The sequence below is a fragment of the Vulpes lagopus genome, chromosome 16, assembly GCF_018345385.1.
Source record: "Vulpes lagopus strain Blue_001 chromosome 16, ASM1834538v1, whole genome shotgun sequence".
NCBI classification, from domain to species: Eukaryota; Metazoa; Chordata; class Mammalia; order Carnivora; family Canidae; genus Vulpes; species Vulpes lagopus.
This window is the reverse complement of record NC_054839.1, coordinates 88,783-104,901: the sequence shown is the minus strand read 5'-3', so window position 1 is coordinate 104,901 and position 16,119 is coordinate 88,783. Positions and strand designations below refer to the sequence as shown.

General features: G+C 44.2%; 3 protein-coding genes across 9 annotated transcripts in view; 2 read left to right on the top strand and 1 right to left on the bottom strand.

Moving 5' to 3' along the window:
- The window catches only part of UPF3A (UPF3A regulator of nonsense mediated mRNA decay), a 50,182-nt gene extending 42,778 nt beyond the window's left edge, over window positions 1–7,404 (top strand). For 2 of the 7 annotated variants that reach the window (XM_041731004.1, XM_041731002.1), the window contains exon 12: window positions 5,974–6,106. Coding sequence is in view for 3 of the 7 variants with exons in the window: in XM_041731006.1 (XP_041586940.1) it covers window positions 5,974–6,088 (115 nt within the window). In the remaining 4 variants the exon portion in view is untranslated. Of the gene's footprint in view, window positions 1–5,973; window positions 6,645–7,077 lie in introns of those variants that run through there. The other 5 variants (XM_041731006.1, XM_041731007.1, XM_041731005.1 and 2 more) reach the window with 5 other exon arrangements.
- On the bottom strand, window positions 1,536–15,731 carry CHAMP1 (chromosome alignment maintaining phosphoprotein 1). Its single transcript, XM_041731001.1, has 3 exons — window positions 15,598–15,731; window positions 11,821–11,942; window positions 1,536–5,103 (listed from the first exon to the last, which is right to left on the bottom strand). The coding sequence occupies exon 3, from the start codon at window positions 5,047–5,049 to the stop codon at window positions 2,575–2,577; it is 2,475 nt and encodes an 824-aa protein (XP_041586935.1). The 5' UTR covers window positions 5,050–5,103; window positions 11,821–11,942; window positions 15,598–15,731; the 3' UTR covers window positions 1,536–2,574.
- LOC121477171 (nascent polypeptide-associated complex subunit alpha, muscle-specific form) lies at window positions 14,369–15,890 on the top strand. Its single transcript, XM_041731399.1, has 2 exons — window positions 14,369–14,392; window positions 14,721–15,890. Exons 1-2 carry the CDS (start codon window positions 14,369–14,371, stop codon window positions 15,888–15,890), a joined length of 1,194 nt encoding a protein of 397 aa, XP_041587333.1.
- The last annotated feature ends 229 nt before the right edge of the window (window positions 15,891–16,119 follow it).

Genomic DNA, 16,119 nt, shown 5'->3' with positions numbered 1-16,119 from the left:
GTCTTCATCTAAGACAAAACTATAGAATCCACAACCAATATTAAAAACCAAAGCATTGTGGTGTCTGGTTGGCTCAATTGGCAGAGCATGTGACTCTTGATCTCATAAATGTAGATTCAAGCCCATGGGGTATAGTAATTACTTAAAAAAAAATCTTAAAAAACAAAACAAGCAGTATCTGCTAAAGACATCCCAGTTCACAAGGGGTAGTAGAAGGGGAAATGGAGGGGGATGGGGTGACTGGGTGACGGGCACTTGACAGGATGAGCACTGGGTGTTATACTGTATGTTGGCAAATTGGACTTCAATAAAAAAAAAAAAAAAAGAAAGAAAGAAAAAAAAGACATCCCAGTTCAGGTAAGAGTCCAATTAATGAAAAGGAAGTAGGTCACCTAAAATATAGTGGTTATCAGGTCCATGAATGTTGAGTGAAAGGTGGTACATATTTCTTATAATTTTCTAATTTTCTCATATTTATAGAATTTCTCATATAAAATCACTGGACTGAGTTTATTTAAAATAGTTATATAATTACATAGGAAAGTAAGAAAATGAAAATGTAGACAGGGTCACAATGACTAGAGGCATGTGACTGTACAGGAAGCAAATTGCCAAGGTTTAAAAAAAAAAAAAAGTATTAGGTTATCCTGATCTGAGACGTAAAAGAAAAAAAAATGTAGAAAGCCACAAATGAAGTGAGGCCAAGAACACAGTGGCTTAACCAAAGGCCAAAACTATTTCTGCATCTTCAGCATCATATCCTCTGTATTATGAAAAAACCCACATGAGATAGCAAGTCAGGGGATGTAGTTGGCTCCACCTTGAGTAAAGGTCTAGGAAGGGTTCTGTGAGAAGTGTGCACCAAAAGTGTAAAGTCCTAAGGAAATAATGTCACACATAACACAGCTGGTTTGAGACTGCAGGCTTCAAAACGGTTTTTGCACGTTCCACACCTTTGTATGTTCGTCGTAATTTTAATCAAGCCAGCATTGATGAGAACAGGACTGTCTTATCCAAGGAACCCTACCTGTCCTACTTGCTGGCCTAGAAGGAAATGCCAGTACTGGAAGCTTGTTCTGAAGGGACCCAATATTAACTGACGACAGCTTAACTACTCACCCAGGAGGTGAGACCTGGAGCCTGTAAGTTCTTCCCAGTATTCTATAAACACTAAGTCTTCTCAATTGGCATATTACTTTGGAGGCTATGAAAAAAAGTGCTCACTGTTCAAAAATGTCTAGGAACAGCTTAAATAAACGTAGTCTCTCAACCCTTGGGTGCACAGGAGAATCCTTATGGCACTAAATGCTTCACACTGTTTACACAAGTCCACTAGGTTGTGGATCTTCCACAAGGAACACTGCCAAGTGTGGCATTTCCTTCACTTACCTGACCACAGAACTGAGAAAACCCAGCTTTAGGAAATGCTGCTCCAGATAGGAAAATTAGCATGCTGAGAACAGGGGGAACAAGAAATAATGGAATCTGGGTGTCATACAATGAAAATTACACAAAAGAATACACACACATGAGGATGCTGCTGACATGATAGCCTTTGCTTTTAATTTGGTTGATACACATTTGACAAAATAGTTTAGAACAAAAATAATCAACAAACAGGCACAAAGTATTTACAGTTAACAACTGTGGAAAACATACAACTGACATACTCTCAAACAGAAATGTCTACTTAAAAAATTTTCTACTGTGAATCTGGAAGACTCTCAGTTCCTACTCATCACCAGGTCTGAAACCCCACAGGTGACCTGTGAGGCGCAGGAGCAGCAAGTGCAGTTCTAACACATTTGGCGGTTAAGGATCATCTATAGGTATGGGCTCACAGGGAAGAGAAGAACCAGACCTGGGGGTGGGGTGGGGAAGGCGATGTAGAATGGAAGACTCCTCAGAAGGAAACAACTAAGGACAAGACCTAAGTCACACTCATCTTTCCCAGTTTCCTAGAGGAAGCCGCAAACCTTTTAAAACTTACTCTACATCTTTTAGCAGAAAATCAGTAACCCTGAGACTCTAATTTTCCATGACGTAAAAGCTAATAAACATCTAGAACTGCTCAAGATTTATAAATAACTTCATATGATCAAATAGGAACTTCAAAATAACTTTTATGATCTGAAAATACATTTAAGAGAAAATTTCTGAAATTTTTCATACCTAATTCTTAAACATTCCAACTAATAATTTCCATTGTCTGGAGTTAGTTCCACAAAAAAAAGATACAGACACTTTGATTAGATGTTTCAAATTGAGTACAACTTGCTATTGATTGTTAAGTGGACCACCTACATTTTCATATTATTCAAATATATTTAAAAGGAACTAGAGAAATTTTATCCATCTGGAATACAGTTATGAATTTATTGACTTACAAGATAATCACATAAACAGAGACCATGAAAAAAAGAACCAAATGCTTATTCTCTGTAACACTACTGAGACAATTAAACACAATACACCATACACATCAACATCTACTGATCCAACTATGCTATTAACTATGCTTTACAGTTTCAACAAACAACTCTGTAGATCATATATCCACACCACGTGTAAAAATCAGATTTGCTGCTCCTCCAGTGGCTGTTCAAGAGCTTCCATTAGCTTTTTATTTGCTTCTTCATTATGCCGGCTTTGACAGTGAGTTAAATGTTTTTTAAAGCCTCTTGGGAAATTTGATTCAAAATTACAACGTGGACATTTAAGTAAACTCTGCCCATGGGCTGCTACATGATTTTTAAGGAGAGATTCCAAAAGAAAAGCCTTTCCACAAATTGTACATTTGTAAGGGCTATGAACATTATGTTTATTAACCAAATGATGCAAAACTGCACCTTTTTTCATAGCTCGACAGCAACAAATTTTGCAATAATACTTTCCTTTTCCACGCTTCATATACTTTGCGATCTCTTCTTCAGAGATAAAAGCCTCTTTCTCTTCAGTAAATTGTAACACATTTTTGGACTGCTCTGGATTAGTCATATCCATTTTGTTCTCTTTACTGAAATCAATAGATTCCACATCTACCTGCTCTTGATCACTGCTTGATTCTTGGCCCTTGCTGTCTATCACATCTAAATCTGCTTTTATATACTCACTGCTACTAAGCTCAGCATCTGAGCTCTCTTGGTTGTCTTTCTTGAGCTTTTTTGAGGAAGGAAATAAAGTGTCTTCTAAGAGTTTTTTAGGTGTAGCTAGTAGTTCTTCTTGAACCAAAATATCACACTTTTGATCATCTATGGCATTTGTCTGTAGTTCATCACCAAGCTCAACTGCCTTCTGAGACTCTGAGAAGATAGCAGATTTGGGAAGTTCAGGGAAAAGGGCATGTTTCCGGGGCTCTGGAAAAAGAGCACGTTTTCGTGGTTCAGGAGAAGCTGGAGGGGCTGTTTTGGTGGGCTCAGAAAACAAGGCAGGTTTTCTAGGTTCAGTATCAAGAGAGAGAACAGGCTTCCAGATATCGGAACCTGCTTTAGGGGACTCACATGGTCCAGAAGGTTTCCGGGTCTCAGGGAAGACAGGTTTTTGAGGTTCAATAAAAAAGGAAGACTTCCAAAGGTCTGGGGAACCACCGCGGGAACTCTTCTGGGACTCGGAAAAATCAAGTGAAGCAGGAGAAGTTTTTCGCTGATCAGAAGAAAGCTTCCAAAGCTCTGGAGACCCTGAAGGTTTTCTGAGCTCTGGAGATCCTGCTGGACTGCGGATCTCTGGGGACAATGGTGGGCCTGGTTTGCGAAGTTCAGGAGACAAGGGAGGTCCTGCTTTACGAAGCTCAGGGGACACTGAGGGAACTGTCTTCCAATGTTCAGGTGACAAGGTGGGAGCTGTCTTTCGGAGTTCTGGTGGGCCAGACTTCCACGCCTCAGGAGACGCAGGGGGAGACTTCCAGGAACCAGGCGAAACCGATGAAGACTTCCAGGATGCGGGGGACACAGAGGAAGTTGGTTTCCATGGTCCAGGTGAGATAGAAGGAATTGGCTTCCAAGGACCAGGAGACACAGATGGAGCAGGTTTAGCTGGCTTCCAAGGTCCCGATGATGCTGAAGGACTAGATTTCCAAGACCTCGGGGACCCAGGTGGCCCTGGCTTCCAAGAACCTGGTGACACAGCTGGGGCTGGTCTCCTGGGCTCTGGAGAGACAGCAGGGAATGGCTTCCAAGGTTCAGGAGATTCCGATGGGGATGGCTTCCTTGGCTCAGGGGAGATAGTCCGGGCTGGCTTCCGAGACTCTGGAGATGCAGTTGGGGATGGACCCCAAGGTTCTGGAGAAGCAGCTAAAACTGGTGACTCTGGAGATGAGCCTGAAGGTGGCCCCAATGTTTCTGTGAAATGGGAGTGTTTCTGAGGTTTAGGATTAACAAGAGTGGCCTTTACTGGCTCAGGAGATATAGGACCAAGTTTCTGCGGTTCTGGAGAAGGAACAGGGACTGGTTTCTGAGATTCAGAAACAATAGGGACTGGTTTTGGAAGTTCAGGAGAAGAAACAGAGGCAGATTTTGGAGGCTCAGGAGAAGGAAGAGAGGGTGTCTGTGGCTCAGGAGAAACAACAGGGCCAGGCTTCTGAGGCTCTAGGTAAGTGAGAGGTGTAGGTTTTGGTGATTCTGGAGACAAAATCGGGCCAAGTTTCTGTGTTTCTATGGAAAGAGCAGGTATAGGTTTTGGGAGTTCTGCTGAATTTGAGGACATTTTCTGGTGCTCAGGAAGAGGAGGGCTTTTCCCAGGATCTGTTTCTTTGCTTACTGGATTTTTTGGTTTCTCATTCCACTTCTCTGGGCCTGCATGTTTGGATGTAATGTGATAGTACACATTAGAGTACATCTTGCTGGTGAAGAAGCACTTATGGCAGTGAAACAGCTTTGCACTTTTCTGGTAAAAAATCATTTTACCTAACCCACCAGCATCCATTTCATCACAAAATTCTGGATGGATGGTACCCATGTGGATTTGCACATTTTCATAATCTGTGCCTCGAAAACTGCAGTGGTCACACTCCAAACGTGATGATGGTTTACGGACTTCCTGGAATACTTCCATTTCTCTCTCTGTCACAACACACACGATTATATTCTTTAAAAACTTTCAACAGTGCTGCAACAAAGTAGAAATTAATTATTTTCAGGAAACCTAATTTTGAATAAAGTGCTGTTCTCTGTCCATTCTAAACCTGCATAATTTTAAGTCTCATATGGCATGTACATTTATCAGATAAAACCTTAATAGAGATTTTGAAGAGAAAAGAGAGAATGAACTAATTTTTAATCTTCCTAACACTATGACTCAGTATTACTTTTATTTGCAGATGAAGAAATAGGTTCAGAGGTGCCTTACCCCAGTAATAGGACTGCCAGTGACCCAAGCTTGATCCCAGAATCACCTAGCACATGCCTTACAGCCTGACTGTGAAATCTGGAATGAACAAGCTGTCAACATATAAAGCTGAGCCAACATCAAAATTAAAGCTAGGCAGTTTAAGGCTGAGCACAAAACTAGATCCACTTCAGAAATACTTTAACTAAAATTATGAAAAGATGGTTTTTAAAAATATCAAATTATTCTGTAATGTTTTACCCAACCTAATATAAAGTATTTCATTCATTCATTCATTTCATAAATGAATTACTTTTTGTGCCCTGCTTTTCTAGGGTTTAAAGGGTGTCTTAAAAAAAAAAAAAAGAGGTGTTTTGTACTATGGCGGTTACATTAGGTGCAAAACCAACTGTGAACGTAGAGAAGGCTGTCAAGGAAAGATGCTCAAGCACTGATCCTGAATGATGTAAAGGAGTTTGCCTAGCAAAGGGCAATTCAGAGATGACTAACCCTTAAGGCAGGAACTTGCTTGTCAGTAATTATGACTTTTTCGAAGTTTAAGCAAGTCTTCTAGGGTGGTAAAAAGTAACAGGAGCTTATAGCCAAAAATGGGATATTAAACACACTGCTCTGCAACTTGTTTTCATTTAGGGAAGAGAAGATGCTTCAGGAGAAAGAAGACCAGCTCCTGAGGCTTCACGGTGAGAAGTGGAGTTTCAGTGATTCTAGAAACCAAAGAAGGCCAAGTTTCTGTGTTTCTACCTAGAGTTCTGTTTCTACTTATACAGAGAGCAAGCACTAAATCTTCTTGTGCATATCTTGCGTATGAGGGTATTTCTGAAGAGGAGATTCCTAGAAGTGAATTACCTGAGCAAAAGGTGATTTACATTTATAATTGATAGATTTCACAGAAGTCTCGAAAAGTTACAATACTATTATGTACCAATCAACAAGTGGACAATTCCCCAACTCCCTCACCAATACTGAGTATTATTAAACTTCTAATCTTTGCCACTTCTTGGGTGAAAATTGGAGTCTCAGCATTGTTTTAAGGTGCTTGACTTTAATAAGAAAGAGTGAAAATTTCCCTTGTTAGCCCTGTGTATTTCTTTTGTAGGATGTGCCTTCTCCTTTTAATTATTTGAAAATAGTATGCATAAAAGAAATCAGCTCTTTTATTGAAAATATTTTCATAGTTTATCATGTCTCTTGACTTTATGGTATGTATATGTATATATATGTGCGCTTCTTCACACACAACTGGTTTATGGAAAAATTAAAAACTTAAAGGTGTCTTCCTTACGATTGTTATAAATTATGCTTTCCTATTCCGATACTTTTTAAAGCAGTCAATACTTTTTTACTGTGATTTTGAGGATTTCATTCTTCTTACATTTGTACTTTTTTGAGGGAGGGAAAGGGACAGAGGGAGAGAGAGAGAACCTTAAGCAGGCTTCATGCCCAGGGTGAGACAGCCCAACATGGGGCTCGATCTCACAACTTTGGGATCATGACCTGAGCGAAAACCAAGAGTCAGACACTTAACCGACTGAGCCACCCAGGCACTCCTTTACATTTATATTTTTACTTTATCTGGTAAAAGGAGGGAGATAGGGATTCAGCCTATTTTTCCATCCCAAACGGACAATTCAGTGGTCTCTGCACTGATATGTAATGTTCCATTTTGCATTTACTAAATTTTGTGTTGATAAATCCATTCTGGATTCTAGTCTTTCTTTTTAAATTTTTTCTTAGGCAATCTCTATCTTCAAAACAGGGCTCGAACTCACAACCCTGAAATCAAGAATCACATGCTCTTCCAACTGAGCCAGCCAGGCACCCCTGGACTCTTCTATTCTCTACCATTTCCATCTTGTATGCTCTTCTCAGCATGTGAACTCAACAGCTGCCAAAACAGATTCTGTAACACAGTTGATGAGTTTATCCAAGTGGATCATAAAGTCTTTTTGTCATTAAATTATGTCCTATCTTTTTTTTTTTTTTTTTTTTTTTAAGGAAGGCGAGATTTGCATTTGTGTCCAGGAAGTCAGAAGCCCCTTTGCACTTCCTTTTTTTTTTTTTTTTTAAAGATTTTATTTATTTATTCATGAGATGGGGGGGGGCAGTGGGGAGCAGACACAGGCAGAGGGAGAAGCAGGCTCCATACAGGGAGCCTGATGTGGAACTTGATCCCACTGCATCACTTGCCATCAGGGAAATACAAATCAAAACCACAATGAGATACCACCTCACACCAGTGAGAATGGGGAAAATTAATAAGGCAGGAAACCACAAATGTTGGAGAGGATGTGGAGAAGGGGAACCCTCTTATACTGTTGGTGGGAATGTGAACTGGAGCAGCCACTCTGGAAAACTGTGTGGAGGTTCCTCAAAGAGTTAAAAATAGACCTGCCCTACGACCCAGCAATTGCACTGTTGGGGATTTACCCCAAAGATTCAGATGCAATGAAACGCCAGGACACCTGCACCCCGATGTGTATAGCAGCAATGTCCACAATAGCCAAACTGTGGAAGGAGCCTCGGTGTCCATCGAAAGATGAATGGATAAAGAAGATGTGGTTTATGGATACAATGGAATATTACTCAGCCATGAGAAACAACAAATACCCACCATTTGCTTCAACGTGGATTGAACTGGAGGGTATTATGCTGAGTGCAGTAAGTCAATCGGAGGACAAACAGTGTATGTTCTCATTCATTTGGGGAATATAAATAATAGTGAAAGGGAATATAAAGGAAGGGAGAAGAAATGTGTGGGAAATATCAGGAAGGGAAACAGAACATAAAGACTCCTAACTCTGGGAAACGAACTAGGGGTGCTGGAAGGGGAGGAGGGCAGGGGGTGGGGGTGAATGGGTGACGGGCACTGAGGGGGACACTTGACGGGATGAGCACTGGGTGTTATTCTGTATGTTGGTAAACTGAACACCAATAAAAATTAATTTATTATTACAAAAAAAATAAAGATTTTATTTATTTATTTATTTATTCATGAGAGACTGGGGGAGGGGGCAGTGGGGAGCAGACACAGGCAGAGGGAGAAGCAGGCTCCATACAGGGAGCCTGATGTGGAACCCTGGGATCATGCCCTGGGCATGAAGGCAAGTGCTAAACCGCTGAGCCACCCTGGCGTCCCTGTCCTATCCTTTACCAAAAGTATCAGCTACCACCAAGAGCATTTAATGTGCTCTGTGCTAATAGTAATTACGGGGTCAAAATGTATTCCTTCCAGGTTGGTTATTGCTCCTCAAACTACAATACAGATTAGAGATACTTATTTATATTAAGAGGATCCCCTTTAATAATTTCAGAAACAATAACTTAAAAACTGTACAATATTTCTGATTTTGAGAACTTGTCTTGAAGATGTTATTGCCTACAACACTGTTTTCTATCACCTATATTACTGGTTTATTATTTGCGCCTGGCGGGAGCAGTTTAAATATAAAAAGGTGACAAGACAGTTGAGGAAACAAACGAGTGCTTTTCAGAAAGTATTAGCTCCTTCAGGAATTCTGAAAGCTAATTCTGAAAGAATTAGCTCCTGCAACTATCCTGGCTTTCAGAAAATTGTTTTTAGGGCTCTATGGGCTGACTAAAAAAAGAATATAATCACTGAATACTGAATAAAAAATCTCTGAAACTTGCAAACATAATGAAGATAACATGTAGAAAGAATGTGTAGGTTAACGATCCACCTAAAACCCAGTGTCTCATAAAAGTATAAGAATGTTATAAGAAAAGGCAGCGATTTCTCAATAACCGCATCTGGCCTAAATGGCCACAATCAATAGTCAAGGGATGTTCATAAGTGGGACATTACATATTAAAAGCCATCATTATAGTATAATAAACCCTAAGTTGCATATATATGACACAGAGGTTAAGACCTCAGGCTTGTTGGGTTTGAGTGAGTCCTGGTTCCAGTATATGGCTTTTGTTAGGTTGCTGAACTTATGTTTCAGGTTCCTGGACTCTACAACGGATGTTAATATTTTGTAGCATATTTAGAACAGTATCTCATGGTGAACCATCGGTGTCAGCTATGATTATTATACTAGAAACTACAAGGGCATCCTCTAACCAATAGTTCAGTTTCTGGTAAGTAAATATTGCCCAATGACCTTGCTAAAGTTATGGCTGACCAGCACGCAGTATCTCATCTGAAATATACTCAAGTCCTATTTATGATAGGAAGATAGACTTTGTACTTTCTTTTTTTTTTTTTTTTTTAATTTATTTATGATAGTCACACAGAGAGAGAGAGAGAGAGAGAGAGAGGCAGAGACACAGGCAGAGGGAGAAGCAGGCTCCATGCACTGGGAGCCCAACGTGGGATTCGATCCTGGGTCTCCAGGATCGCGCCCTGGGCCAAAGGCAGGCGCTAAACCGCTGCGCCACCCAGGGATCCCGACTTGTACTTTCACAACTTGAGTTTCTTAAACTGTTAACTATGAAACTTTTCCCATCTTCTCAAGAAACTAGTGTAGAGTAGGAGAAAGTATCTTACTCAGTAACCTCTCTATAGTCTTTGCCTAATTTACAGTCCTGTCAACAAAACAACTTTCTTCATTTCCTGTATGTTAACTCAACTTTTTTTTTTTTTATTATTTATTTATGATAGTCATACAGAGAGAGAGAGAGAGAGGCTGAGACACAGGCAGAGGGAGAAGCAGGCTCCATGCACTGGGAGCCTGACGTGGGATTCAATCCGGGTCTCCAGGATCGCGCCCTGGGCCAAAGGCAGGCGCCAAACTGCTGCGCCATCCAGGGATCCCTGTTAACTCAACTTTTTACCAATACTAGTTCATAAAATAGAGGTTACCAATAAGCCCAATAAGTGTGTAATACAGGAATCAGATTATGAACTGTAAGAGTAAAGCATTTTGTTCTCTTCCTACAGAAATTACTGAGCACACTATTCTGTCATCAGGAAAGTTTTTAAAAAATGCTTCCATGGCATGCCTGGGCGGCTCAGTTGGTTAAGAGCCCACCCTTGGCTCAGGTTGTTATCCCAGTGTCCTGGAATGGAGCCCTATACCGGCTTCCTGCTCAGTGGGGGAGTCTACTTCTCCCTCTGCCCTCCTCCCACTCATTCTCTCACTCTCTTGCTAATAAATAAATCTAAGGGAAAAAAATGCTTCTGGCAAACTTACCAAATGAAAAAGAAAATAAAACCACATCTCATAAATTAACATCTCTAACATTAGTGCAACAACTGGAGAACCACACCCCCTGTTCCCACTCCTATGAAAGAATTGTGGTTCCTTTCCTTTCCTTTTTTTTAAAAAAATATTTTATTTATTTATTCATGAGAGACACAGAGAGAGAGAGTGAGAGAGGCAGAGACACAGGCAGAGGAAGAAGCAGGCTCCATGCAAGGAGCCTGATGTGGGACTTGATCCCAGGACTCCAGGATCACACCCTGGGCCAAAGGCAGGCACTAAACCGCTGAGCCACCCAGGGATTCCCCTTGTGGTTGCTTTCTATAGGCAAAACTCTACCACTATTTCTGCTTACTTCTACTTTCCATTGGCTGTATCTCTGTTTCTTGCCTCTCTGGAAATTTTACACTAACCCTACATTTTATTGCTGCTTCTGTAAATTAGTTTATCTTTCTTTTTTTTAAAGTATGTATGTATGTATGTATGTATGTATGTATTTATTTATTTTAGACACAAACACACAAAGAGAGAGAGAGAGAGAGAGAGAGAGAGAGGCAGAGACACAGGAGGAGGGAGAAGCAGGCTCCATGCCTGGAGCCCGACCTGGTCTCGGGACTCCAGGATCCTGCCCTGGGCCAAAGGCAGGCGCTAAACCTCTGAGCCACCCAGGGATCCCCAATTAGTTTTCTTTGATGAATACCACTTGCCGTAATTCCTGCTTCTTTTGCCTCCAAGTGGCCCCCAGCCACCTCAGCTTGGATTCCTTTTGTCCTTAACTGCTGCATGTTAAATCATCAGCTCTCTCACCCTCCATGGAGTGCCAATCAGTTCCTCACCGATCCTGCTCCCTCTCAATCTGTGTTAAATCTGATGGCTCCTTAGACTTGGGTGTTTCCCATCTCCCTCATCTGCCCCTCCCTATTTCCTCTTCTTACCATCAACTCTTCTGGCCAGTCTCAAAGTGTCTATTTCCCAGCCTCATCATCAGACCCTAGTAACCCCTTACTCAAAAAAATTTTTTAAAGAACTGTTTAAAATTCACTTCTCAAACCCCAAACTCTGTCATATATATGCATACCTGTCACATCTTCATGCATCATTAAGTATGCACATATATGCTTTTGTAGATTTTCCTTAGGTGTAAGCACTTCTCAAAAATGTTCACATCTTAAACATACTCTCCTAATTGTTATAAAGCAAACAAAAACAATATGCAAAGTAAAGCTGGTAAAATAACACTATAAATCCAGGCCAATTCCCCTTAGAGCAGGGAAGAAATAAAGACCAACAATACTTTCTCTGGTAGACTTACCAGTTTATATTCCTAGAAGCCTTGAAAGTATGTCTTCAAAGGGCAAGCAAGTCTACATGGCTTCTGAGTTAATTATAGAAAATAGTTTGTAGTACATGAAGAACAAAGATGAGAAGATGGACCTGGAGAAAAAGAATAAAGGAACTGTAATCAAAACTACATTTCTGTGATAATCTATGCAAAAGAACTCTGCCTATTTCTCTTGCTGACCTGCTCCCTACCAACAGTGACAGGGGTCAATCCACTTGCTTTAATGAAATAATACCAAAGATAACCATGGATACTACCAATGACACCACCCACATCTTATTCCACTTTAAAATCCAGGACCGAATCCTGAACCCTTGTCTATAACCACAGCACTCAGATTCATCGTCTCACTTCAGCTGCCGAGACCACAGGATACAGGAGCAGCTGATGTTTTGTCCATTATCCACACTACACTGCAGAGCAGTAAAGTAACAGGTAGTGAGGAAGGGACAAGATTGTCCACAGGACCAAGGGGCAAAGAAGGAAGAGGCATCAGAGGGTAAGGAAGGACAGTGGTGCTCCAGTGACTGCACAGCCTCTTCAAACATGGATTTCAGAGAACGTGTCAGGGTCCGGGTAAGCTGTTGACTTGAATAGCAAGAACAAAACTGGCCACGAACAAGCCAGGCGATAGTGCACAGCATACCACTCTACCCATGGTCAAGCTGTAATGTGGATAGCTGTGCTGTCTGTGCCTCTCTAGCCTTACTTCCTCGCCATCCAATCGTCATACTGTTTCCAGTCATCTTCCAAATACAACCTAATGCCATTGGCCTGCTCACAGTTCCTCAAAATATCCCCAACACCTACAGAAGACAAAACCACGGCATATATAGCCCTTCACAATCTGTCTGTCCCCTGACTGGACTTCATTTCTTTAAATACAAACCTAGCCTCTGGACTTTCACACAGGCATTTCCTGTACTTTATTTATACTCCCTGGCATGGTAAGTTTACACACTCGGCCATTGGGCAAGTTTCTCCATCCTTTAGGAAGAATTACTTCCTAAAAAACAATGGCCAACACCCTCCCCAACTCTCTTTGTGTGCACACCTTCCATGTAGCCATTACTCTCTGGCACTACAAGAGTCTGGCTCTCAGAGGGCAGGGAGTACCTGTTCACTCCTGTAACCCTTGCACATTCTTGGCACATGGTATATGCTCAGAAAGTATCTGTTCGTTACCTCTAAACATCCCATCATGAAGACTAGAGACTTGATCTTAGATTCATAGGACTTTAAAACTAGAAGAGACCTGTGCTACCATCTAGTTTACAAATCATTGTGATTCAGAGCAGAAAGACCTCAGGGATCATCTACTTTGAAACTTCAATTTATGGCTGAGAAATTCAAACCTAGACATTAAGTAATTTGCTCAAGATGAAGCAAGTAATCAGCATCTCACAAAGGACGAGATTAAAGTTCTGTCATCTACCTAGGTTCTTTCTAATATATCTTGACTAAACTAACACACTAGAACCTAGAAGATGTTGACAAGGTAGTGTAATGGACAAAATCAGTAATACGAATCGACAGAGAACTGCACTCCATCATCTACATCAGACAGAATGTCCCAGTGGATCACTGTCTCCAGCTCTGGGCAGGAAGGATGAGTTCAGAATACTAGGCAACATGCAAAAGAAAGCAACCAGGATGGCAGGCAGTCTTTAAAAACATGCCTTTTCTGAGTACAGAAACTGACTAATTTCAAGTGGAAGAATTATGGGTAATATGTAAGGTATCCTAGAAGCAACAAGTAGAAGCCAGCAGGAAAACAGATTCCAGCTTAAGAAAAAGTTTTACAAACTACTCAATCATGGACTAGAATGAGTTGCTTTCCCAGGTAAGAGCCCTCCATAACCACAAGCCAATGGTCAGTATAGGACTGAAAGGATCGTCAGACGACTTGAGTCTAAACTCTCCACTTTAGAATTGAGAAAACTGATGCTGATGGAGAAAAGTGCTTGGGATCACAACATTAGGAAGGTCAGAGGCTGCCTGATTCTGGACCTTTCCTGAAATACCATGAGGTCTTTCCCATCAGCATGCTGCAGAATTCAGCTCCTGGGTAGATGCTGGACACTGAGATTCCTTCCAGCTTTAAGATTCTAGCCATTTCCCACCCTAAATTTCAGAGCTCCTGAGCCTAACTATGAAAGTAACTCTACAGCGTCCACACTAGTAAGTTTCTCTCATCCTACTTCCTGCCTCTACAGTCTACATGCTGTTCCTAAGACAGGTGCTAAGTAGTTTGCCAGTCCACCACATCACACCTATCTCCTATCCGGCAGAAGAAATTCAAAGTTCTCTACTTCAAAAAAAAAAAAAAAAAAAAAAAAGGGAAAGTTCTCTACTTTCGTTTACTTCTTTCCTCTTGTGCACACAACTTCTATTCCTAACATAGTGTATTAGTACATTTGTTACTACTGAAGAAGGAATACTGATATACTTACTAACGCGAAGTTTAGTTAGAAGTTTTAGTTAGACACAAGCAGTGTCGTATACCCAGCGTTACACGATGGAACAGGATGATTTCACAGCTGTAACGGTTCCTTGTGCTCCTCATAACCGCTGCTCTTTTTACTGTCTCTGTGGTTTTGCCTCTTCTCAGACTTTTTTTTTTCCCTTCAGATTTTATGTATTTATTTGAGAGAAAAGGACAGGGACAAGCGGACTCTGTACTGGGCAGAGAGCACTGCTGCAGGCCCCAAGATGTCATGACCTGAGCCTACACCAAGGGTTGGCGACTCAACGGATCGCACCACCCAGGTGCCCCCCCACCGTGCATTTAAAAAATCTTGGTAAAATACAACAAAACTTACCATTCTAATTTTCAACGGCACAATTCAGTGGCATTAAGTACATCACAGGGCTGTACAACCATCCTCATTATCCGTTTCCCTGACTTTTCAAGAGCACAAACAGTAACCGGCATCCCCACTGCCCCCACCCCGGTGCCCCCGGTAATCTCTACTCAGGGCTCGGGCCCCGTGGGGGACTGTCTGGCTGACTTCAGTCCCCACGTCCACACCCCAGCAGGTCCTGGAACCGTCTTTATTTCCGAGTCTGAATCGCATTCCACCGCAAAGGCCGCAGCCGGCCTCCCGTCCACCTCCCGACGGACATCGGAGTATCTCCCCTTTGGCTACTCTGAACAAAGCTGCTGGCCCCTGTCTGAGCTCTTGGGCGTGAAAAGGCAGGGGCGGAGCTGCGGGGCCCCGGCCGGCGCGGGCACTCCACTCGCCCCCGGCGGGGCACACGCTCGGCTGGGCGTCCCCTCGACGCCGGCGGCCGCGCCCCCCCAAGCGCCCCCGAAGCGCCCCGGGCCGTCCCCGCGCTTCTTCCCGCGGACCCGCGCCCCGCCGCCGCGTGCAAGCCGCGCTCTCGAGCCGCCGAGGGCCCTCCCCGCGCACGCTGCGGGCGCCAGCCGCGGCCGGCTCCCGTCGGGGCTGCCCAGCTCGTTCCAAAGCAGCAACAATGACGAAAGCCCACGCCGGCCCGGGCAGCGGGAGCCGCGTCCCGAGTCCCAGCGGGAGCGTCCAAGTCCCGCCCCGAGGGTCCCGCGCTGCGCCCCCGCCCCCGCCGACGCCGCGGGGCTCGCCTCCCAGCCCGAGGCCCACCCCGCCGGCGGACTCGGCGCAGGCCGCTCCTCGGCGCACGCCCCGGGCGGGCCTCTTCAGACGGACCCGAGCCGGCGAGACCGTCCCAGCCCGGACGACACCCCGGCCCGCCCGCCCCGCTCCTCACCGGCGCGCCGCGGCGACGTCCGCACCCGAGCAGCACCGGGGGAGCCGGGCGCGCAGTCCCGGGCTGCTCCGCGAGGCCTGCGGCGCGGCGGCCTCCCGAATGGCGGCTCGGCGCAGGCGCGGGCTGCGAGCGCGCGGACGTGCGCGCCGCCGCGGGACGAGCGGCAGGGGCTGATGGGAAGCGAGCGTGGCGCCCCGCGCCCTCCGGCGGGCCCGATCCGGCCGCGACCGCCCGGCGCCGCTAGGCCGGAAGCACGCAGGCGTGCGGAGCAGTCCGCCCCGCCCCGGAAGTGACGCCCCCGGCGGCGCCAGTGCCTCTGACTGGCAGCGTGCGCGGCGGGGCCTGCGGAGCGCCAGGGCCTCCTTCCGAGGCCGCCGCCCTGCTTCCTGCTTCTGCCGAGCTCCGGGACGGGGCTGGGCCCACAGGCCCCGCGCGGCCGCCCGAGGCTCCCGTCGGCGCGGGCCTCCGTCGCGATCGCCCTGCCGCGGAGAGGAGGGCGCGCTTGAGGCTCGACCGGCCCCG